Source organism: Varanus komodoensis, unplaced genomic scaffold, assembly GCF_004798865.1.
Source record: "Varanus komodoensis strain SLA01 unplaced genomic scaffold, ASM479886v1 scaffold18_3, whole genome shotgun sequence".
Classification (NCBI taxonomy): domain Eukaryota; kingdom Metazoa; phylum Chordata; class Lepidosauria; order Squamata; family Varanidae; genus Varanus; species Varanus komodoensis.
This window is the reverse complement of record NW_025335549.1, coordinates 12996898-13020361: the sequence shown is the minus strand read 5'-3', so window position 1 is coordinate 13020361 and position 23464 is coordinate 12996898. Positions and strand designations below refer to the sequence as shown.

General features: G+C 47.0%; 1 protein-coding gene across 2 annotated transcripts; it reads left to right on the top strand.

The window, feature by feature from the left end:
- Positions 1-5698: 5698 nt before the first annotated feature.
- On the top strand, positions 5699-21826 carry LOC123021981 (ras-related protein Rab-6B-like). Of its 2 annotated transcripts, none has more exons than XM_044427290.1 (8): positions 5699-5895; positions 8361-8419; positions 9286-9339; positions 14498-14603; positions 14824-14935; positions 16379-16472; positions 17051-17117; positions 17968-21826. In XM_044427290.1, exons 1-8 carry the CDS (start codon positions 5814-5816, stop codon positions 18030-18032), a joined length of 639 nt encoding a protein of 212 aa, XP_044283225.1. In that variant the 5' UTR covers positions 5699-5813; the 3' UTR covers positions 18033-21826. The 2 variants fall into 2 exon arrangements, with proteins under 2 accessions (XP_044283225.1, XP_044283224.1); XM_044427289.1 differs by lacking the exon at positions 14498-14603 and adding an exon at positions 11072-11177.
- The last annotated feature ends 1638 nt before the right edge of the window (positions 21827-23464 follow it).

Sequence of the window (23464 nt, the reverse complement as noted above, 5' to 3'; positions counted from 1 at the left end):
CACAAAAAACAGGATGGCTGGAGAAATGTATGGACTGGCCCACCTGGAAATGCACTGAAAAACTGGGATCTGAAAGAACGGTAGGAGTATGAGGCAGAAAAAAGCAAAGAAGGTGGAAAATTCGGGAACAACTTCACAAGAAGATGAGAGACAACATGGTGGGGACTTGAGGTAGGACAGTCATGAGTCTGGAGCATCAAAGACTCTGTTCAAACAGGTAACTAAAGCGAGTGAGACACAGTGAAAGTAGCAGTTCCTGAAAAGCAGAGACCTTGGAAAGCAGTGGATGGCAGATACTTGTAGATGGAAGGGCTTGGCAGTTCAGTCCTGATATGTCTGCTCGGAAGTCAGTCTCAGTGGATTTGGGAGGTGGGGTTACTTCTAGGTGAGTATTGTGAGGTTGCAATCCTGTGTGCGTGATCTGGTAGTAAGCATCCCCAAACACAATGGGGCTGATTTGGGAGTAAAATAGTAGGAAGTGATGCAGAAGCACTGGAAGCCCATGGGGTGGGGAGAACAGGACCACTAGGTCTGGAATGATGCTCCCATGTTGTTTAAGTGTGGTGTAGAAGGGAAGTCTTGACAGCTTTCCCCTTAATTGCAGAATCAGGATGGGGGGAGGGAAGGAATCATGCCTGGTTAAATTTTGTTTCCACGGGAAGAGTACATCCTGAGAAACCCTCTTGTGAGCTGGAGAGAGTGCTCTTAAGGAGCCAGAAAATTCAAGATATGGGCTAGCCTCTCCAGATGCTTTGGCCTACAATTCCCATCAGCCCTAGTCAGCATAATCAATAGAGCGTGTGGGAGTTGTCCGCCAAACTATCTGCATGGCCACAAGTTGCTCATCCTTTGGCTAAGAGACTGAATGCCACAAGTACCACCAAGAAAACTAACTAGGGCCAACGTTGGGGAGAAGCAGTGCCCTGGACTGTTCTACCCGGATCCTGGGAAAAGCAGAGGAGGAGGAGGCATCAAGGAAGAGAGGGACTACCAGAAGGATGTGGTTGTGGCTCAGTTACAAAGGACTGGGAGGCAAGATTGTATCTGCTGTTGACAGGAAGAGGGATGCAGAGTACGGATGTGGACCAGTCAGAAGATCTGTCTGCAAGGCCGGTGTGGCTAAAGGAGATGAGATGGGAGGAACCGAGGCAGCTGTCCCAAAAACTGTTGCACGAGGAAATACGGAATGGTAGGTGCTTGGAGGTGGTGAGTTGTAGCCCAACACAGCCTTGAGAGCATGAGGGGGGGGGGAAATGGTTTCAGAGGCATTTTCCTAAGAATGAGGGAAAGGCGGGCAGCCTGAAAATCAAACACTCCTCCTCAGGTTGTAGAAGATGTAGAAGGTGCTCTGTTGGCCAGGTAGGCAGCCAAAGGAGAAGTTCCAGGGCAGCAAGTGCAGCGAGACGCTGGCCAATCAGCAGCCAAGCGTAGCCTGAAGCCACCTGCAATTCTAACAGAGAAAAACCTGTTTGCGTGGGAGCTGATCGGTACCCTTTTAGCATTATGGAATAGTTTGCTGCTGAATTTTTATTTTTACAAAAATTGGAGTACCCTGTGGAGTGGCAGCCCCATATATAAAATGGGGCAGAGCAAGACAAGGTTGTGGTTGTGGAGAAGAGGAAGATCTGCTTCTCTTGCTCATGCATTCTTGAGTAAATCACGAGAGCCCCACCCATCTTTAAATGTTGACTGAGGCAGCCGCATGAATACAATCTAGCTTGGCACTGAGATGCTGGAGAAGAAAAGGTGTGGGAAACGGAGCGCATGCTGCACTGAAAGGTCAGGAACTTGATCTTGGTCTGGTCTATCCATCCAGCAAAATGAAGACAGAATGAGGCAGCAGAGGACAGTGATGGCGGACTGGTCATCACTGGCCATCACAAGGTTCTTCTCAAGCTCCCCCCACATGGTTGGCCTTCAAGCAGGAGTGGGCCACACATTTTTAGATGGTCCCCTGTGGTCTCTTCCCATGCAGAGCTAGAAGCCATAGCTTCAGCATTCTCCAACCACTTTTGGCAGGGAAGATGGTGGGTGAGGCTCATGTCTGTCCCAAACAGCAGGAATGCCAGTCACCAGCTTTTTGAATCTGGCTAGCTCTCAGCTAAAGAGCAAGACCAGAGTTTGCAGCAGGCCTGGTTTGTTGCTTCAGGAAGCAGCTGATTGAAGTACCTTGTCTAGGCAATTTCCATCCGCCTTGCGTTCATGCAAGAGAGCTGTCCATGGTACTGAATCACTTGGCCCTGCCGGTCTGGATACTCGATGCGAGACTCTTGCCTCAAGTCCATCTCCAGGCTGTCTTCTGGCTTACAAGACACAGGCAAACAAATGCTGCACTCAACTATACCTGGGTTAGTTTCCCTGGGGGTGTGAGAGCTAAGTCAGTGGGTGGGAGCATGAGGAATCGCCTCTTTTCATCTGTGGCATCCTTGCCATCCGCTTAGAAAAGATGCTTCCTCAGAAGTGACAGGCACTTGCAAACTGGATTGCCTTCGCCTTGCCCAAGCCTCACTTCCTTTTCCTGGGCGACATCCAGAAAGACTGCTGTCATGACCTTGGCCTTCTAGGTGAACATAAGTTCATAAGTTTATAAAACACTGCATCATACCATGAGAACAAAATTCGAAATGAACATCTTGAGGACTGTAAAAATAATAGTTCAGTAATTCATCAAAAGGTCTAGAAATGCTGGTCAGCCTATATAGTTATATGCCTATATAGAACAGAGTGGATATAATCTGGAAAATGTGTATTATTCTCCTGTGGACCTTTCCAGTGCTCTCAAGTGTATCATTCTTCTTCTTCAGACATGGCTGAAACCCTAGGGCTGGGTGCAAGAGTGTGTGTGTGGTAGAGAGACAGAGTGTGGGTAAAGGAGGTGAGCTTCTTTTTCCTAGGAGGAAGTACTTCTCAACTTTCCTCTGAAAGGCTGACTTTCAAACAGAAGTGGGCAACACAATTTGACCTATGAAATAATCCCTAAGCAGGAAGGACTATAATGGAGTCCAAGATAGCAAAGTAATTCAAGGTGAGCAAAGTGGGCTGGGTCATATTTTAGCATAAGATGACAATGTTATAAAATGTGTTAGGTCTACATGTTCTGTATCTTGCCCTCCTACCCTTTCCCCTCCAAATGTACACATGCTGGCTTAGACAAATCTTAACTGAAACTGGTAATACTCAAGTCCAATTTACTGTGGAATTTCCTTGGCCTTTGCCACTTTACATGATCTGTCTAGGAGAATGTGTTTGCCAGTTACAATCTTTTCTTAGATTTAGTGGTGAACTTTAGCCTCTTAATAAACGTTCGTATATCAGAGTGTGTCCTTTACAATATTTCATGCGTAAGATGAACGTTTAATATGCCAGAATGTCGAAACTTTAATAAACAAGGTGTCAATAAACTCAGCTGGCATAGCATACAGAATTATGTCAATTACTAGTCTTTTTAATTTTTTTTGTTTTGCTTTCTCATAACAGTAATGATGTTTACAATGTATCCCAAGATATCCAATTCCTATCTAACAACAGTCCTAATCATACTGAAAATGTAGTAACGGCCTGAACCGTGTTGCTAGGAAACAATAAGATTGCAGTTTTCTATTCCTGCTCTGAGCACGGACTGGATAGTGTACAGGTTTCTCTTCAATGGCTGCAGTGAAATGGTTTCTTGCATTTTTTGCTCTGGTTTTCAGACCAGAAGCATGTATTTTCTACAAAACCATTACAACAACCTGCTGTAAATAGTAAAAGTTAATATATGATGTGTTGACATTTGAAAGACAAAGTACTTTGAATATTTCATTTTTAAAAAATAAAGTTGCAAACAATTAACCCAACTGCTGGTGTTGTAGTTGTTGAGCTAGTTCTTTTACAGAGGACAACAGCAGTGTGCCTGGTTTCCAGAGGACGGTTAAGGGGTTTTGTGGTGGTCATTCTCCTAGAAGTTTATTCTTTTGCTCTCCTTTGGGCACAATCCGATGGCCTCCTAACACCGTGGGGAGTCACAGAATGCTTCAGAAAGAGCCTGGAGGAACCAAATGACTAGTGAGGACAGGACAAAGAGGTCTGTCCCACCTTGCCCAGGAGTCTGCAGAACGTCAAGTCAGCACTCCATGGGGAGCTTTAGAAAACTGACCTTTGCTGCAAGCTTTTTAATTTGGTCATAAATAATCTGGAATTTGGAACGAGCAGTGAGGTGTCCGAATCTCCTGATCCCATCAAGGTATGCCAAATAAGATTGTGAAGTGTTCCAAAAAGGCAATCTACAGACTGTGAAACTGTGTGTTAAACTGGTAAATGTAGTTCAAAGCTCTTGTGGTATAAGTTGATGGGATCTCGCCTAGTGGAGACTGACTGAGGAGATCTTGAGATCTTGGGTAGTCAGCTTGAAGAAGATGTCAACCCAGGGAAGAGCTGCTCTGAAAAAGCCAGATCCCATGTTAGGCATACTTAAGAAAGGAATTGAAACTAAACCCGCCAAAATCTAATCTACAATAGATTTGTAGATTCATACAAATCTATTGTATGACCTGAGTAAGACTTCTGTATAGCATCTGGTTACCATACCTAAAAAAGGACATTTTGGAGCTGGAAAAAGTGCAGAAGGGGGCAAATGAAATGATCAAGGGGTGGGGCAAATATCTTATGAACAAAGAATATGCTATCAGGGATAAAAACGATGAGCAAGGAGAGCCATGGCAGAGGTGTACAAAGGAATCCAAGATGTGGAGAAAGAGGCTAGGAAAACATCTTATCCCTCTGCTACTAGAACCTAATAGAGGCAATCCCCTGAAGCAGAGGTTCAGGACAGATCAATGGAAATCCTTCACCAAGCACATAGTCCATCCATGGAACTCCCTTGCACAAGGCGTGTTTGCAACAGCCACCAATATGGGCAGCTTTCAAAGAGGATTGGAGTCGGTCGGCATCGGCGATGGCTACTAGTCCCAATGGCTACACACTACTTCTACCATCATGGGCAGTATGCCTAAATACAGCTGCGGCTGGGGAACATGGGCGATGTTGTATTCATGTCGTGCTTGAGGGATTTAGAGGGCAGCTGCTTCGTGAAGTGCGTGCTGAGCTGGATGGACCTTGGCTGGACCCAACAGGGCAATTCTGATGCTCTTGCATTGTTGCAACCCAGTATTCCTGGAAGCCAATGCAACCTATTACAGTCTGGCCGATAGATGGTATGAGTAGCGGCTGCCTGATTTTATTATTAAACATATGCATGAAACGAAAAAAACTCTCAGTCAACTGAGCAGGCGACTGGGCTGTAATGCATAGGACGAGGCGGGAATTCTTACGCCCAATGACAGATGGAGCGACTCCCCCGGCGTCCGGGGAAGAAAAGGACCCATGGAACGGAACCAGGAAGCGCCGCATGCAAGAAGCAACATGGCTTCTCTAACCTTTTCTTATCTCTACGTCCCCGTGACTACCGCTCCCTTTGAGCCGTACTCGTGCGATCCTTCAGCGCTACCCTTCCTGGTCTCTGCGGTGATGGCGCTGATTCTCCGCTTGGCGCGCTGACAAAGACGTAATGGCATGACTTGTGCGCCTGCCCCAGTCCCCGCCTCGATGACGTCACGGCGCGCCGCCGGCTTCCTCCGCGGCCGGTGAGCTCATCCGCTCCCCCGCGCGGAGGGGCGGGCCCAGCCGCGGCAGACCGGAAGTGACGCGGAGAGACCGGGCGGCGGAGCGCTGCTGTTGCTGCTTCTCCCTTCTGGTCGGCGCGGCCTGGCCTGGCCCGGCGCTTCGCCTCCCTCTCGTCCTCCTCCGTCCCCGCTCCCCGGCCCTGCCCGCCCGCCATGTCCGTGCCCGGAGGAGCCGGCGGCGAGTTCGGCAACCCGCTGCGCAAGTTCAAGTTGGTCTTCCTCGGCGAGCAGAGCGGTGAGCGGCGGGGCCGGGCCGGGGGCAGCGGCGGGTGATCGCGGGGTGGCCCATCAGGAACGGCCCGGGCGCGCGTCCTCCCGCTCGGCCGGCGGCGCCCCTCGGCGTGCTGCGGGGCCGCGCTCTTTGTGGCGGCCCCTCCCCGGCTGGCCGAGGGTGGTTCTCGCCGGGGCCGCACCCGTTGTTCGTTTGTGGCGGCGCCGCACCGCGTGCCGGCTGCCCGGTGGAGCCGCGTAAGCAGAAATTGCCGGCGGCCTCCTCCCTCCCTCCCGGGGCGACCGCGTGAGGCGCGCACGCCCTCCTGAACCCTTGGGATCGCGCGCAGGGGCCGGCGGTGTGCAGGGATGCGGGCAGCAGGCTCCGGTTGCAGTCTCCTGGCCGGCCTGGGAAGGAATCGGCATCCCCGGAGAGCCGCTGCCTTTCCTTGACTGCAGGGTGCGTTGCACCGCCGCCTGACTCGGCCTTAGACCGCTTTCCCCTTCAGAGTCGGGGTACGGGGAGGAAATGCATGTTTGTGTTTGTTGATGTGGGTGTCACTATTACTGATCAGCTGCAGGGCCATTCCATGAACATAGTGCATGGCAGAGGTTGCTGAAACAGATGAGAGGCAGGGACAACTGGGGAAGGGGGTTGTTGTAGCCATTGTCCTGTATTTTCTTACGCCAAAATTTTAAGCAGGAAAATGGGGAGAATTTGAGGAAAGAGAGGACAGCCCTGCAAACCTGAGATTATTTCCTTCTTCTCCAGCCAAGGTTCAGTAATTAGTATTATAGCAGCCTGCATTGCATAGTGCTCAGCAAAGTCAGGAGATCTGGGTACAAATTCTCACATGAAGTTCACAGGGTTATATAGTGTCAATCACGGCCTCTCAGCCTAACCTACCTTGCAGGGTGGTTGTGATGGAAAAATAGGACAGCTATACAACCCACTTTTTTACTTGCAGAAAAAGGGCAGAATAGAAATGTAATAAATGAGAAATGCCTCTCTCGTTCCATTGTAAGTTATTTCATTAACTTGCCACATTCTTGTGAAGGTGCTGGGGCATAATACGGGAAAAATTGTTTCGGTGATTATTTATTTGTTCACATATTTAAATTATTGGCATTCCACACTTTCCTGAGGAGATCAGAGTGGCACACCCTAACAGCCATAAAATGGTATAAAGAAAGATGCAATTCACAGCAGCCAAAATATCTAAGGATGCTTATGACCCTAATTTTAAGAAGTGAATTGTCCTAATCACAGGCGATGAATGTGGTGTGTGGATGTTCAGTAGAGGGACCTCCCAGAGGCATGCCTCACAGACCCTTCCTTGCACATGTCGCTTTAACCTGGAAGGACAGCAAGAAGGCGTTGGTGTGAGATCGCAGTTCATGTCTTCTCCTCCCTGCCTCCCAGGCCCCATACGAATGATAAAGCGTTTTCCGCTTATTTATGTATGCCCCAGTCTGACAAGCAGGGCTGGCCATTTACCTACTGGTGCCATGGCAAGGGATCCTAGGCTGGGAGGGAGTCGAGAAATATATTGCTGTAACCTCAAAACGACCGATGTCCAAAGAGGTGATCCTGTGCAACACTGGCATTTAGGAGTACATCTAATTGAAGCGCCTGAGTGAATGTGCACAGAAGCACAGCCATCCTAAGTTAGGTAGTATCTAGGAATTGCAGCTGTTTTCCCAGAATTTTCCACCTGTTGTAGACCTTCATCTGATAACATGGCTGCTTCCCACTGGATATTTCTGAAGATAGGATTGCTTGTCTGCTCATATTTTGCTTGTTTCTAACTGCTGGTCAGTTTTGACATAGCATCGCTGTTTTGTTCTGTGTCAGCCAATCTATCTATGCTAACATGATTCTGAGGAATGCCTGCCACAGGTCAGGGCCTCATGAGCACACTGTGACTGCTTATAGAATGGAGTTTACCAAGCGATGAGCTCATTGCTTCCTAACATCATGTTTGATCCTTACTAATCTAGAGGATACCTTGTAGGACACTTATTATCCTATGTGTGAATAATAAAATCATGTTAAAAGTATCTTTTATTGGAGTATGGCAGGAGAACTGTTCCACATAAATTTCTCTCCATTGCCTCAAATTGTACTGTTGGCTAAAGCCCAAAATCCAATTTATTGAAGCATGATAAGGAAGCTAACAAAAAAAAGTATTCAGTGGTGGTAGAAATATAGAGGCATAGAGCAATATAGTTTATGATTTGACCAGACCAAAATCCTTTGCATATAAGCCAGTATTATAAAAATACAACAGATGTGATGAAAGCTACATGTTCAAACCCAAATATTACAACCAGCATCACTTGAGCAGGAGCCAGCATCTGATGTTCTTACTCATCACACAGTGAATGTCAGGTGGCACTTTGGAGGGAGGGTGGGAATCCAACTGGAGATGTTTTGGTTGCCCTCACCTATTGCTGTAGAAAATAACTCTTCTCCCACTTCTTCTGTAGTTGGAAAAACCTCCTTGATCACCAGATTTATGTATGACAGTTTCGACAACACCTACCAGGTAAGTGGGAGCATAGTGATATTCTTCCAAAGCAGGGAGCGGCACATTTCAGAGAGTTACAGATCTACTTTGTTTTTCATTAGTGGGCAAGATATAAAATAGGGACATGCTAAAAATCAAGGGCCGGTATACTTAAATTTCACTCTCTTTGTTGGGTGCTTTAGAAAGCAGAGAGGGTCTAAAGATAATGAATCAGGATATGGTTGTACACAACCATATTCCTCCAATAGAGAGAATAAAAATTTATTGACTAGCCTTCAAATGGCTTAATAGTTTTATCCTGACTTTCATATTTTAATTCTGTTTCAGTTAATTTATTGACTCTTATTGCAGTGTTTTGTTGTTTGAGGCATATATGCTGAGGCACTCCTCACCAGGAGTCAGAGAAGCAGTGTGGGTGGTCATTTTCTCACTCCAAAGGCCCGAAAAATCACACATCTATTTCCCAAGAAGCAATGCACACAAGATCTCTTTATGGAGAAGATTGTGGTCATATTTGTTGGATTTTACTACCCAGTTGGTAGGGGACAAAATTAATACATCTAATAAAGCAGCCACAGCTTAGTGTAACATCTTCCTATTATTGGGAATCTCCAGATTGCCTTTATTTTTGGTGTAATTATGGGTTCCTGTGGAATAAAACAACTGTCATGAGCAGCTGTATTGATTCAGTAAAACCCAAATTCCACTAACTTAGTTTGGATCCAGTCCTGCATGTCCACTTGCAGTGGTCATTAGATTTCTTAATTGATGAGTTGGTTTTTGTATTTCTTGAATATGATTAAGGAATTTAAAAATGTGATTTGTCCACTCCTAGAAGTTTGTTTGTAGTTGACCATTACTGATTTTTTTTCTCATTTTTCCAGGCAACAATTGGAATTGATTTCCTCTCAAAGACTATGTATTTAGAAGATCGCACGGTGAGTGGGATTATGCATTTAACCTGTCAAGGATCTTTTCACTCCACAGCCTCATGCTAGGTGTAACTGGCTCACTTTTAAGAGTTCCCCAAATCCCTGGTCTTTGAGAAGGAACAGCAAGCAGGCTGTGATGCGGGCACCGATTTAGAGTGCTGTTGAGGGAGGAAGAAAGATCAGCTCAGAACTCACAAGTTCTGTCCCATCGAACCGGGGAGCATTTTGTAACTTTTAAGGCATTTTTCTCCCTGATTCATGAGGGCTAGAATTATGCAGTCTTTGGAGGGTGAAAGGCAATGAAAGAAGCTGTCCCTGGGAACCTTCATCATAGGACAGATTGTATACAAGATATACTGTCCGTGGAATTTAAATATTTGGCTGCAGCACCTTGAGTTTTGAGAACTGGAGGGAGGCCAATCTAGCATATAGAAGATTGTCTGACATCAGCTTCTTCATTTCTGTAACAGCACAAAAGTACAGAATGACTTTCAGGTTCTTAGGTCATTCCGACTAGAGTTCTGTGGAGAATGGGCTAGGCTCAGAGCCGCTCAGTGGATATGATGTCTGAGCAGAAATTTCCCGTCCATAACACCACGCTGGCTCCATGGTTTCAGTAGAAAACCTCGTGCTGTCTGGCAACTCCCCCAGAATTGGCTGTGCTTCTAGCGTGCCTTTGGTTTTGGCTGTCACGAATAGGCCAGGAGTCGTTCAGTTTGTCTTACATGTTCGGGTATCCTGGGCGCTAAATAAACCTTTGTCTCAAACTGCTCAAAGACCAGCGAGTGTGACCTGCCAGCAAAAGCAATAATGTTCTGCCTGCAGTAATCTGCTGATGGGCACCTTTCTGGGCATACCCCATGGGGCCCCACTCCTTCCCCTGTTTTCCTAATTAGCATATTTTCTCACCAGCAGCTGGGATTCTTCAGGTTAATATTGGATATTGTGGGTTCAAAGCCATTTCGTACACTGGGGCTCTGATCCCACCCCTGCCTTGAGCGTAGCCTTTTGAACAAGTCGTTTTTCCTTTGCCGCTCCTCCCGACAGCAGCCATCAGTGATGGTGCCTGAGACAGATGGTCAGATGTAGACATGGCCCAAAATACTGTTCATTTCTAATACGCCCTTTAACACCGCCTTCTTCCCAATATGAACAGGCAACAGAGGTTTTGGCAGGTCTGACTCCCCTTTATTATGCAGCTGAATTGAGACATGGGCAGTGCACGCCAGTGGAGATATATGTGGAGAACTCAGCTGAAGCCTCTGTTGCTCTTTGGTTGTGTGGGTGCACGTGTGTGACAATGAGCCTACGTGACCGATGTGCTGAAGTGCTTAATGAGGGGCCCAAGAGCAAGCTTGCATGCTGGAATATGTTTCATAAAGGCCTCGTGTGCCCTGCATTTCCTGGGACCTGCTTGTTTCTGCTGTGGGTAAGACAGTGGTTTGAAAGGTTATGCCAGAGGCTTAAGGAGCATGGCGGCAGACCCAATGGCCAGCTGAATTGACATACAGAGATCGTTCGGAGAAAGAGATGGCAAGGTATCCGTTGGCAAATTCTTTGTTTCATTTTGCATTGCATTCTTGTTTCCTTTAAAGTTTTTTTTTTCTGTTTGTTACTTGCATTGTTTTGCCTCGAGAGCTGGCGTTCTTTTTAATTTCACATAAGTTTCTTTTGTTTTGTTTTTGCATATTCCTGCTCTTTCTCCCCCTCCTTCCCCCCACATTTTCTGTTTTCTCAGATCAGGCTGCAGCTGTGGGACACAGCCGGCCAGGAGAGATTCCGCAGCCTCATTCCCAGCTACATCCGGGACTCTGCTGCGGCTGTCATTGTCTTTGACCTTACAAGTAGGTACTGAGACCGAGGCTCCGTGAGGGCCTTGCTTTTCGCTGAGGAGAAAGCGCAACACTTGTCCTTCTCAAGAAGCAAGCATCATGAAGGCCACCCCTGAACCTGCAGCGTCAGTTTGGTAGAATCTATAGCTACTAGAGAGGGGGCTCCACTTCGTAAATTTTTCGGTACATGAGCTGCAATCAGACAAGCACTGCTGTATTGTCAGTACCCATTTTATAGCCCTTACCGGGAGAGAATGCACCTAGTAATACCCAAATGTACATCTCTGCTGTAAGGAGCAATAGTATTTCACTGCTTGTAATAGAGCACTCTAGGTGGCTGCCTGCCAACTCGAGTTTTGATATCAAGGCACCATCTTGGAATTGATTACGGCCTTTTAATCCAGAAATTTAGACTGTTGGCAATACCTTACTTAGAACACTTTGACTGCTTTCATGCAGTCTGTGCCTGACTTCTTCAGGATGAAGTTTCCATGTGTTGTGCAACACTCCACAAAATAACAAAGGATCAGGTTGAACTTCCTATTCCATTATAAGGAGCTGGAACATCTTTTGGATGCGTCTGGTGTCCCCGATAACTCTGTAAGTAAGACTAGAAAGTCCATTCTGAGCCAGGCCAAGAGTCCATAGAGATCATACTGTCTCATGCAGCCAACCAAATATATGTGTATCACGCTTTCTGCAACACAAAGGCTCTATTTTTGCTTGGCTTTCACACTGCTTCTCCCCCAGAAATAGGCTTTCAGAAGTGCACTACTCCCTCTGGGCATAGTTCCACTGAATGATCTTAGCGAAGAAGCATCAGTCTCAATACATCGGTCTAATCCAGGGATCAGGAACATGTGACCCTCCAGATGATGCCGGAGTGCACCTTCCATTATCCCTCACCATTAGCCATCCTGAATGGGGCTGATGGGAGTTGCAGCGTGCCAATATCTGGAGAGCCATGTCTCTGCCACCCTACACAATGCCCTTGGCTATCACAGCATCCTTCTCCATCTTGTGGCTAGAAACTTCATAAGTTGTGCGTTCCGTGAAAATCTGCTTGTCGAAGTGTTGCTTGGAGCAGCTATCCTTGAAGCTCCTGCGCCATTTCACAGTTGGTTTCTACTATACTAAAGGAGGTTGGGGCCGGGGGAGACGCATCATCAAGTGCCACATTTCTACCCTTTCAGCTTAGTCCTAAGGTCTTGTGCTGTGACATCACAGGAAGTTGTGAGTTCTGTGTTTCCTTGTGACGTCTTGTTTGCTTCCCTTGATGTGGGTGGTGGCAGGAAAGTTAAGTAAGAATGTTGGCTCCTGGAGCAGGTGGTTGGGAAAATGAACCTTTGCTGTGTGGTATTGAGGCCTATTTAAAGAAAGTGTGCACCCCTCCAAAGGAAAGAAACAATGACCTTTCATTGTGGAAGAAATGCTGTAATATTTCTCTGTTTCCCACCTGTTAACTCAGACCTGAAATGAAACTACAAAACCTGAAATGCAGCACAGCTGTCCACCCAAAAAAAAAAAAAAACCCATGGTGACTGTCTAGAAAATAATGCTGTTCTACATCTAGGACTCCTCAGAATGGTTTGGCTTGTGATATTTCCTGAAGCGACGGTCAAGGGCTTTCGGCAGATGTTTAGTGCAGCCACTTGTGTTTGGGAGCACAGACTTGGCCGCCCAGCTCAGTGGCTGCTCCGGTTGAGGGCAGCTCCCCTTTCTCCAGTGCAGCCCCACTGGCCTGTATGCACAACAGAAAGGAGTTCTCCATTCTGGAAACAGGCCCATGGTATCTCCTCCTCTTGTCAGTGTCCTCTGCCAAGGGTGTTGGACAAGCGGGGTCCCTTTCAGTAGCTCATCTGCCCCCGCCCCACCCTCTCTTCCCCTTGTTCTTGCCGCATCCATCCTTTCCTGCTGCTTCCACTTTATTGTTTTCCTGCGTATGAGCGCTACCCTTTTTCATCCCATTTCCATCTTTGGCAGACATATGAGGAGGCGCGTTCATGTGGGAGAGGCAGCCCTCAAGCAAGCGGTTGGCTTCCTTTCTCTCAGCTGCACTGGCCATCGTGTATCGTTGGGATGCAGTCCCTGCAGGCCTTCCTTGGCTTTTACTAACATACACATTGCAGTCGGCTTGCGTTATGAAGTCCGGACATGTGCTTAGGAGCTTGCCTCGTTTGGCGTTGGTGTATTTAGGTGGTTAAATGCCTTGATGGAGAGTGGGGGGACGCAGGCTCATTTTAAAAGACACCCAGGGGCTCCTCCGAATTATCCTGTCTTCCCTGTCCTGTCATCAAGCTGGTTTGTATTTGGAAGTAGCACTAAAATAGCACTTGCCCAGTGAATCCATTTCAAGAAATAGGATTCCATTTGAAGTGTCAGATCAGTCGTAGAATGGTCTTCATTTGTAGATTTATCTGAATATATTCCTTATCTTTCAAATAGACAAGTTCAAAATCAGTGTGGAAGATGTGATGGAAAGAGTACTCTTTTCAGATGAATCCCTTAGGGCTAAGTCAAATTGCATTCTGTTTGCTACAGCTCTCTAGAGGAGGGACTAATCTTGTATTCTAATAAATATAAAGCTTTGTTAAAGTTTTATCCTAACTTTCCTTCAGTATGTTTGGGATGTGGTATTCGTGGGATTATTGCAGGGTTTTTTTTCTTTCTTTTCTTGCGTAAGAAACTAGGTGTGGCTGAGTGTATGTAGCAGACTCAATCACTCAGCAAGTTCCATGGCTAAAGGGAAATTTTCTTGATTCAAGTTCCGTTACGTGTTGACAACCTCCTGGAGGAAGCTTCTTGCTGTCAGATGAATGTATTAGGAGATAATATTGCTTGTGCACATGTTGAAAATAAGTGTTGCTTGCTCCACATTTCATGGAACCTTGAGCCCCTCTAACTGACAGACTGCCAGGTTCTCTGTTTCATAAAAGTCATACATAAGCTTGGTCAATGTTAGTATTTTCCACTCTAGAACTGATCAGAAAATAGCAGACTTCCTAGCGGAAGATGCCCTCTGTGTGGTCTTGCTCCCATAGGCCAGAGTATTTCTTGTCCTAGTATGCAGAGAGTCCACTAAATTGGTCTTATTGGGAGTCTCTGTCATAGTATGGAGGCAGCAAGTGGCTGTATGGTAATAGGAGCCAGCCGTGGTTCTCTTTAGTCCTTACGACTGCATTTTCTATTGAACTGCTTAGAGGCCTATTGTACGAGGCAGATCTGCCAAGTTCTGTAAAATTCCTTCTAATGCATTGCCTTTTCTCTAAAGGACAGTTTCTTCTTCTTCTGTCTTTTGTCTTTCTGTTTCTTCCCTGGGCTGGTACCAGCAGGTTCGACTACAGCTTTGGGACACAGCAGGCCAAGAAAGGTTCCGTAGCCTCATTCCCAGCTACATCCGTGACTCAACTATTGCAGTGGTAGTCTATGACATTACAAGTGAGTGTGAGATTTGTTTCGTTGTGCATTGCAACATTCCCTTCAAGGAGAGGTTGGAGCACAAAAGCCCTGTTGCCTAAAGATGGATCAGTTGTGCTCATTTTATGTTTTGCCAGCAAATAGGCTTATGGGTTCTTCAAGTGCCTTGTTTTTGCAAAATTGTTTTTAGAAAACGTTTGCATCTCGTATTAAAACGTATTAAACTGCCATTTCCCTGCAGATCTGAATTCCTTCCAACAAACCTCCAAATGGATTGATGATGTACGAACAGAAAGAGGGAGTGATGTCATCATCATGCTGGTGGGAAATAAAACCGATCTTGCAGACAAGAGGTAATCTGAGGGGCTGCAAGCTAGACTGCTTTGGCTTATGTTTGACAGAAATTTTCCTGACTTAGGCTCTTTGCTCCTTTCAAGATGAATAGAGATGACAAAGATACTCTGGTAGTAACTAAATTGAGAGAGAGTTGCTTGACGTTTCCCTATCTTCAAACATCATCCGAAAGTCTTTGAAGGTGCTACCCTTTCCTCTTTTTCACATGTGTCTTATATATTAAGCATCCAGGGTGCATCTTGACGCAGTGGGACACTCCTGCACATACAGTAAACAGATGTACAAAATACAATCTGACTTGTGACAACAGATCACTAATTTCCTTTGGAAACAAAGTTTTGGTGGCTTCAGTCAACAGAAAGTCAACAGGCTGATTTCTATCTTGTCCATCTGCCACTGCCCTTGGTTGGGAGTTACTCATTTATTGTGGCTCGTGCTTTCATAAGTAAACAGAATCCACATCATCAGGTGTATGGCATACTGCCCTAAGTTGTCGGGTGTACACATGTCTGCTTGTGTGAAGGAAGTAATTGTATGCAGGGAGTCCATAGGCCAGTGATGGTGAACGTTTTAGAGACCGAGTGCCCAAACTGCAACCCAAAACCCTCTTACTTATCGCAAAGTGCCAACACTTCAATAAAACCTGCAAACTGAGGCTTTAGTTTAATAAAAACAACTCACAGCCAGTCCAGGCAAATCTCCCCCCACCCCATTCCCCTTGGCAGCACATTGACCGGCAATGCAAAACCTCAGATGAATCGCAGCTAATTAGCTTTTTCTACACAGCTCATCATTTCTGCCCTTGAGAAGCATTCTCTGCACAACTCAACATTTCTACCCATTCTAAACACATTTCAGCCATCAAAATCATGCCAGGACGCCTCGATTTTCCAACCCTAACCCTACCCTGGTATGTTTTTATTTAAATAAAAAAATTCAACCTTAAAAAAAAAAAATTTCAACCTAAAATAGGGCTAAAGTTCCATTGAAAATAATGGAACTTTAGCCCTATTTCCATTTCAGTTCCAATGGAACTATTTCAAAGTTCCATTGAAAATAATAAGATTTTGAAAAGGCCTTCCTTGAGAAGCATTCTCTGCACAGCTCAACATATCTGCCCATTCTAAACCCATTTCAGCCCTCAAAATGGTACCAGGACGTCTCTCTTTTCTAACCCTAACCCTACCCTGGTGCCCACCCCCAAGCCTTATATAGGGCTACACTTCCATTGAAAAATGCAATTTTTTCTATTGTCTACTCTAATAGGAAGTTTTTCCTGGTATCTAGCCAGAATCTGTGTCAACATTCATAGGATTGCAGCTTTAAGTTAACTTCTAATCCTTTTGAAGCAGGAATAGGAAATAGAATTCTAGTAATTGGACCTTATCTAAAGGTGTAATAATGTATTGTTTTCTTCATCTCATTTGCATCGTTCTCCCCAGGCAAATCACCACAGAAGAAGGGGAGCAGAGAGCCAAAGAACTGAGTGTGATGTTCATTGAGACTAGTGCCAAGACTGGCTATAATGTGAAGCAGGTAATTTGGTGCCCCACCCAAAGAACTGGCTGCATTGTAGCCCCAGGTCCCCATAGTTCGATGTTGGGATTTCTCTTACTCAATGCTGTTCCGATCTCTTCTCAACCGTTTGGTGTTTGCCTTTCTTAATGGCGATGGCTGGATTTCTCCACTTTGTTCAAGCATTTTCTCTGTTCTGAGAGAAAATGCAGGTGCAGCTTTCATTTTGACTTGCCTGTTTTTCCTACTGCAAACTGTGTTCCAATGCCATTTATTTATTTATTTTTCGATTTATATCCCGCCTTTTTTCCTACAAAGGGCTCAAGGCAGCTTACATCTCCTCCTCCATTTTATCCCCACAGCAACAGCCCTGTGAGGTAGGTTGGGCTGAGAGTCTGTGACTGGCCCAAAGTCACCCAGTTGGCTCCATGGCTGAGCGGGGACTAGAACCCAGATCCTCTGAGTCCCCGTCCCAGCTCTTAATCACTACACCACACTGGCTCGCACTACACCACACTGGCTCTTTTCTTTCTGTGTATGTTCTGAGATCTTCTGCAAGTACCACATTTTATTTCTTGTTTGTTTGTTTGGCCTTTCAGCTTTTCCGCCGCGTGGCTGCTGCCTTACCCGGTATGGACAGCACCCCTGAGAAGAGCAAAGATGACAGTATCCTTCTCTGCTTCTGGGTAGCCCATTTTCATCTTCCCTGCAATGCTGGCTTTCCACTAATATTGTGCTAAATCCCCACCCCCTTCACTTATTCATTTAAACAATTTAAACCATTCTCTTCAGTTTGCAAAGAAATTTCTTTTGAAAAGAAATGTGCTGGAGAGATTTAAGAGAACTACTCAATGCTTGGGTTGGATTTCCTCAAGAGGTGGCTGAGGAGTGGGCACAAGTCCTGTTTTTCATTGTACAGTCATCTGTCCAGTAGCTAGTGGACGCCTCAATTTCTTACACTTCAGTTGAAGTCAGGAGGAAGGTAACACACAGGAATGCCTGATCCAGAAAGGTCCTGCAGGAGGCAGTGTAAGCAGCTGAGGGGGTAGCAGTGATTCGATAATCTCAAAAAAGTAGCAGAGGCTGAGAGAGTTGGGAACTGGAGCAAAGTCACCCAGCAAGCCTTACAGCTGTGCAGATTTGAACCAGCCCTGGTCCAGCACCTTTGCGCCACTTCTCACAATGGTTCTGGCTGCATCTGCAGCCAAAACCTCATCTGCCCCCCTTGCAGGTGGGTTTCATGTGCTTACAATCTGGCAGGCGACTGGTTTTGCCAGAGCAGATGGCTGATGAGGTTGTTCCTGTTTTTTCTCCACGTGCCTCTGGCCATCCTTTCTTCTCTTGCATTCACCTTTTCCAGGTCGAAAGCAGGAGGGGTGGCAAGCCAGAATGGCAAGGGTGGGAAAGACAGAGGCAGATCTCCTGACTTGGTGCTCTGGGCCTGAGCGATAGCTTTGTGCGGATTTTGCCGTTCCTGCCGAGCGTTGGCTGTTTTTCCTTGACCCGCTGCCTCCAGTGATTGACATCAAACTAGAGAAGCCTCCTGAGCAGCCAGTAACGGAGAGCGGCTGCTCCTGCTAAGGGATCCTTAGTGTGCAGCCCCTTCCCAGCTGGCCAGTCCAGTCTCGCCGAAGAGCATCACTTTTCATTGACTAGACAAACTTAATTTTCCAAGGGCTGGAAACCCAGTCGATACACAATGAGCCCCTCCCCCCCGGTACCGTGGGCGGCCCTGGCTGCTCCCCGTCGCTGCATGGTGTGAACCCCCAAATACCTCCTGTCCCTTGTTGGTTGTTGCACTTGGGTGTGTGCACCGACTCTGTGTCGTCCTAGGAATGCAAAGGGGGCAGAACCTTATTCCCAGTGTAGAAAAACTCGCACAAACCTCCCGCGAAGGCGCTGGTGGATCTGGGACACCCTGTGTTTCTTTTGCCACTGCTTTTGGTGCATCCCTCCTCCAGAAGTGGTTCCTTCCATCGGGTTGGCTGCACCTGCTCTTGCAGTGCGAGGCCCTGTGTGCGCTCAGTACTGGCTTCCCACAGGGTGGCCTCAGCCGCCTGTTGGCTTCCCCAGTTAGGCCTTTTTGCCCCTCCTTCCCTGGCAGCCGAGGAGAGGGGAGGATGCAGCTCCGAACGTACGATCGACACTAGATATTCCTACTTCCCGGCTGCCTAGTACCTTGATAGAGAGTAGATAACTCTCGCTAATTGCAGATTGCCTCAATTTTTTCCTGAAGGATGTTGGTGCTCAGTTTACAGTTAAATATGGAAAGGGAGGGTAGGTAAAACTGGAATGCATGAGGCTTGGAGTCCCATGTAGGAAGTCTCATTCCTGCACAAGGACAAACTGGGAGTTTCGGAGCTGAGCTGTGGGTTTTCTCTACTTTCTTGCACATCCAGGCCATTTTCACCCGTACCTTGAAAGGGATCTTTGTGGATAACTCCACAGATGCAAGCGAAAACAGGGACTTGGAGACTAGATTCAGGCCGGTGCCCAGAGCTTCTGGATTTGTCTTATTTATCACTGACGTATCCTTATAAGTATGCAAAGTGCTTTGCAGCTGCTGTCATGCTTCATAGTTCTGTGACCGTGCTTACCGTTGGGTATGGCCTGCATTGACTTCATGGCTAGCTATAGGAAGGACCCCCATCTTGAATCGCGGGCTTTCTACTTCACTGGACTAGTAGCCCAGCCTTCAAAGTCTAAACTGAGTGACATAGTAATTCCCCTTCAACTTGTCCAGCCACTGTCCAGGAAGCAAGATATAGGACTCATCTGTTCTGATCGAATTATTTTTTCAGAGCTTGCTGTGGACCAGCTCTCAAATTCTGTATAGGCAGATCTGTTGTGGGTAGTTCAGTTTTACTTAACTGCACAAGAGAAGATAACGTTAAACTTTGTCTGATGTCTGTCCTTTCTGTGTAGACTGGCTTGTGTATCAAAAGGTTTTAGAGGGCAAAACTAGGTTTAGATCTTAGAATTCCTTATTTAGCACAGAATGTGTTTTCAAATACCTCCCCTGCTGTTAGATGCAAGTCATGCTAACATGCAACCTGACCTGAGAGACGGGTAAAAGCATGAACTGAGTCATTTGTCTCTAGTGGTGCTTGTTGGACAAATCGCCATTTTCTTTTGTTCGAGCTTGTTTTGTCCATTTTGAAAACCAAAAATCCGTCAGCTCCAGATACTCACCGACTCCCCTACTTCTGAAGCGGACTCGGGGCACCCTTCCTGTCACACGTGTGCACGCACAGGAAGTGAGCCTTTGCTAGACGTGCCCCTGAGCCTAGTGCAGGCACGTCTCTATAGGCATAGCTCTGTTCTTGCAGGAGCTGGAAATATCCCATGCCTCTTTCCTGGGGGTGGAGAGTCATTCTCCTTTGCATGAAGCCCTGTGCGTTGCTTGTTTCTTCACCATCTGTTCTGCCATGCCTTGGGCTGGGCCTGGCTTGCGACAAGACAGGCCATCATCTTTGCAGCAGAGAAGTGTTGGGCATAAAAGGGGGTGGGCTAGAGAGATGCTTTCCTGCCTGCCCAGCCCAGGAAAGCTGGTCTCTGTCCAGCACTGGAGGAATTCCTTGCAGCCCCTCGGTGCCTGTACCAAGTGGGTGGATAGTACTTCAGCTCTAGGCGTCGTTAACATGACCTTCTGCCCAGAGCGTGCTTTCATGCTTAACTTCAGTCTGTGATGCAGCATATGGCTTTCTTTGAAGGGTGCAGGTCTGCAGAAGGGTGGTTTCCTCATGAAGTTCCCTTCTTTTTAATCGGGTTGCCAACTTAATTTCCAGGAGATTCCCTTGACAGCGGACCTGCTGGAGAAAAATTCAGCAAGTGCAAGCTTAAGCCCCGCAGAGAAATTACAAAATGGAAAAGCCTTGTTAAATTCTGCTAATTTCTATATTAGCAAATACTTGCAAACAAATATTTATAAATGTATGAGTCTCCTTTTGGCCCATATTGGAGGCTCAAAAGCAGCTTCATCTTTGGAAACTTCAAAAGCATATTGAAAATGTCAAAACATTGCTGACAAGAACCTTAAAGGCAGGAAGGACTCTTAAAAGCAGATTCTTCCAGGTACAACGTAAAATTACTCTAAACAAGAGTGAATACCCTTACAAATTCCCTCATCAAGAATCTGTCCTGCTTGGCTTTTGTTTGTTTAATCATTTACCCAAAGCAGCTCTTTGCTCAAGAGGGGAGTCCAAACTGAGATATTATGTAACCGCGGAAAGCACTGGTGCAGCCTTCTCCATCCTTGGTTAACATGGAGCAATATTCCAGTCTGTACGAAGCTGCCAAGGTGAGGCCTGTTGCCTTTCCTGAGCGTTTGAGAAATTGCTCCAACATCTGGCAGCTGTATGCGCATCGCGGGGTCCGTGCTTGTCTGCACATGTCTGCTTCAGGTGGACCTGTGACTCCTTGGTTCCTGCCACCACCGCCGCCGCCGCCTCCTGGCTGGCATGGAGGGCATGCAGCTGTCGGGCTTGTGTATGCCTGGTGGGGGCACCCATTTCCATCCACTCCCCCTTGCATGTAGGATCTACAGGAAGTGTGGAGGGCTCACATGGTCTAAACTCCAAGTTCTTTACTGGTGTATTAAGTAAATACTTGGTTCGTGTGTCTGCATGGGACAGGAAAGGAATATGCTAGTAAAGAATGTGACGTTTTGAAGCACGCATGCTCCATCATCTGTCAGGATTTTAAAACATTTGTGCCCTTCCCTCTTTTTGCCCACTGGAGAGCCAGCACCCTGCGCGGGGGATGCAGAGGGCGCCCCGTATTCCTCGAGCCCCGTTACGTGAGCACAGGCGCCCCCCACGGAAGATGGGTTTTTCTTTCTTCCCCTCTGCAGTCACCTCTCCAGCAGAACTGGCAAGCCCACACGCTCGGCCCCCTCGGTTTCGAGAGCGCAGTGCCGCTGCAAAGGCCGGGACTCCTCCTGTGTACATAGCATAGCCTCCCCGTCACGTGGGAATTGCTGGTGTCCTGTCGGTGTGTCTTGTCTCCATCCCCCTCCCCTCCGCAGTCGAACTGGCGCCGCGCGCTCTCTCACTGGCAGCCCGGTCCTGCTACTGCTGTTGTGGTGTTCTCAAGGCACACTGGAAACGCGTCTTTCCAGGGAACGGGGGTTTTAAAAACGCATAAATGTGTGTTGGGGAGGGTTGGGGGGTGGTTGGGCAGGCGGGTGGGGGGAACCCAGTGAACAGCCGAGTTCGCTTCCACTGCCTTCTCTGTGGACCTGTATAATACTCGGGGTGTGTGTCTGACTCTGCCGTCTCCTAGCTGTTAGCCAAGTAAGTGACTCCTGATATATGAATATTGACTGTCAGACTACGGCTGTGTATCACACTAAATAAAGTTAATTTCGCCATGCTCTTGCCTGCGTTGTGATCGCTCTAAAGGGGCTTCTGGGCTAAGCTGCCCCTTTATTTGCAGAACATGTTGCTTTAGATCTTACAGATTTCTGCAGCCAGCGGATCCAAATTCAGACCTCAGCTCTTAGATATGTAATATAAGGAAAACGGGATTTGGTTATATTACGCAGTTGGCACTATTAATAAAGAGGGTTGTGGGGAGAGCTGTGTCTGCTGCTGCAGGTATTACTGGGCATTTAAGTCTAGCTCCTCCCAGAGCCGCTGACAATTCCCAGACATAGTTTGTGTGTTTTGAAGGTGATTTCTGCAGGCCATTGAGGCTTGGAACCTGGCTTATTCTAGCGAACAGTGGACTACATGCTCTCCGTTCCCCCACAATGACTTTGTCTTGATACTGGCATATAAATCCTCGATACGGTCTTTTTGTGTTCACTTTTTCTTTGGTATCTTTAAAGGAACTAATTTCTAATTTGTACTGCCCATACCCAGTGCGACACGATCCCTACTTTAAACACCCAAAACAGATCTGCACCCTAATCACCTGCCTCTTCTTGGAGTTGCTTAGAAGTCGAGCCGAAGAGCTGCTCCGAAGTTGTAGGGTAGCACCAGCCATCTGCATCTGTTGGCATCCAAAAGAAGTTTGTTGCCGTACAATTGCAACTTGTAACAAGTATTCAGCGTACCCGCCCTATACCGTTCCTTGGCCCCAAAACTGGGAGCCAGTGGCATTTAACATCTCACTTTGGCTTCCAGGATGACATGACTGGCTAGAGTCACTGATGTTAGCGTTCTCCGTGACCTCACTGTTGTATATACACACAGGCGCAGAGGGGGACAACCGTGAAGAGTGAGGCTGGATGACAATAAGACACAAAATGTGCGGGCCATGACGATTCGACACTGCTTGAATGTAGGCAAAAGTGGCACCGGTCTTGCATCTTCCATACTGGAGCTGGGTGTCCAGTTTTGCAACGAAAAGCCTATGGAATAGATCATGGTTCTACAGTATTGATTGAATCGACTGGGCACATCCCACACAACTCTGTGCAGACTTCCTAGTAGGATAGACGGTGCACAAGCGATCAATGGTGGGAAATGCTCTCTGCAAGCGGCCTCTTTCCAACGTGGGTGTCCCACCTCTTGGCTCCCTGTCGAAGCATCTCCCTATCCCACCTGTCTTTACAGTTTGCTTTATTTTCACTGCTGTTTAAGAAGGGAGAGGCTTTTGGAATAAACAGCCTGGTGTGTGGATTTTCACTCTGTCAGAGATAACACACAGTTCTGCAAGAGTGACTCATTTCACCTCCTTCAGCAGCCCGTTGTGCAGGGCTTCGAGTGAGTGAGGATGAAGTAGCATTCCTGCCTTGGCATTCCAGTTGTACTTGCCACCAAGGCTTTTTCCTGGAGGCTTTTCAGCTGTCGCATCTGCAATTAAAACATCAGCGTGGAGCCGTTTTGAGAGACCAGTGTGGGCTGCAGCCCGGCATAGTTCCTTGCAATGGATCTGGTTCTGCTGGTAGAAAAGGCAGCCTTGAATCTGAGGTTTAGTTCATATGCATGCCGTCCGTGTGTCTGAGTAACACTTGTGGTTCTAACACTGCAGCTTTTGTGCTCCTTTCATACGCATCTGATGCTTTT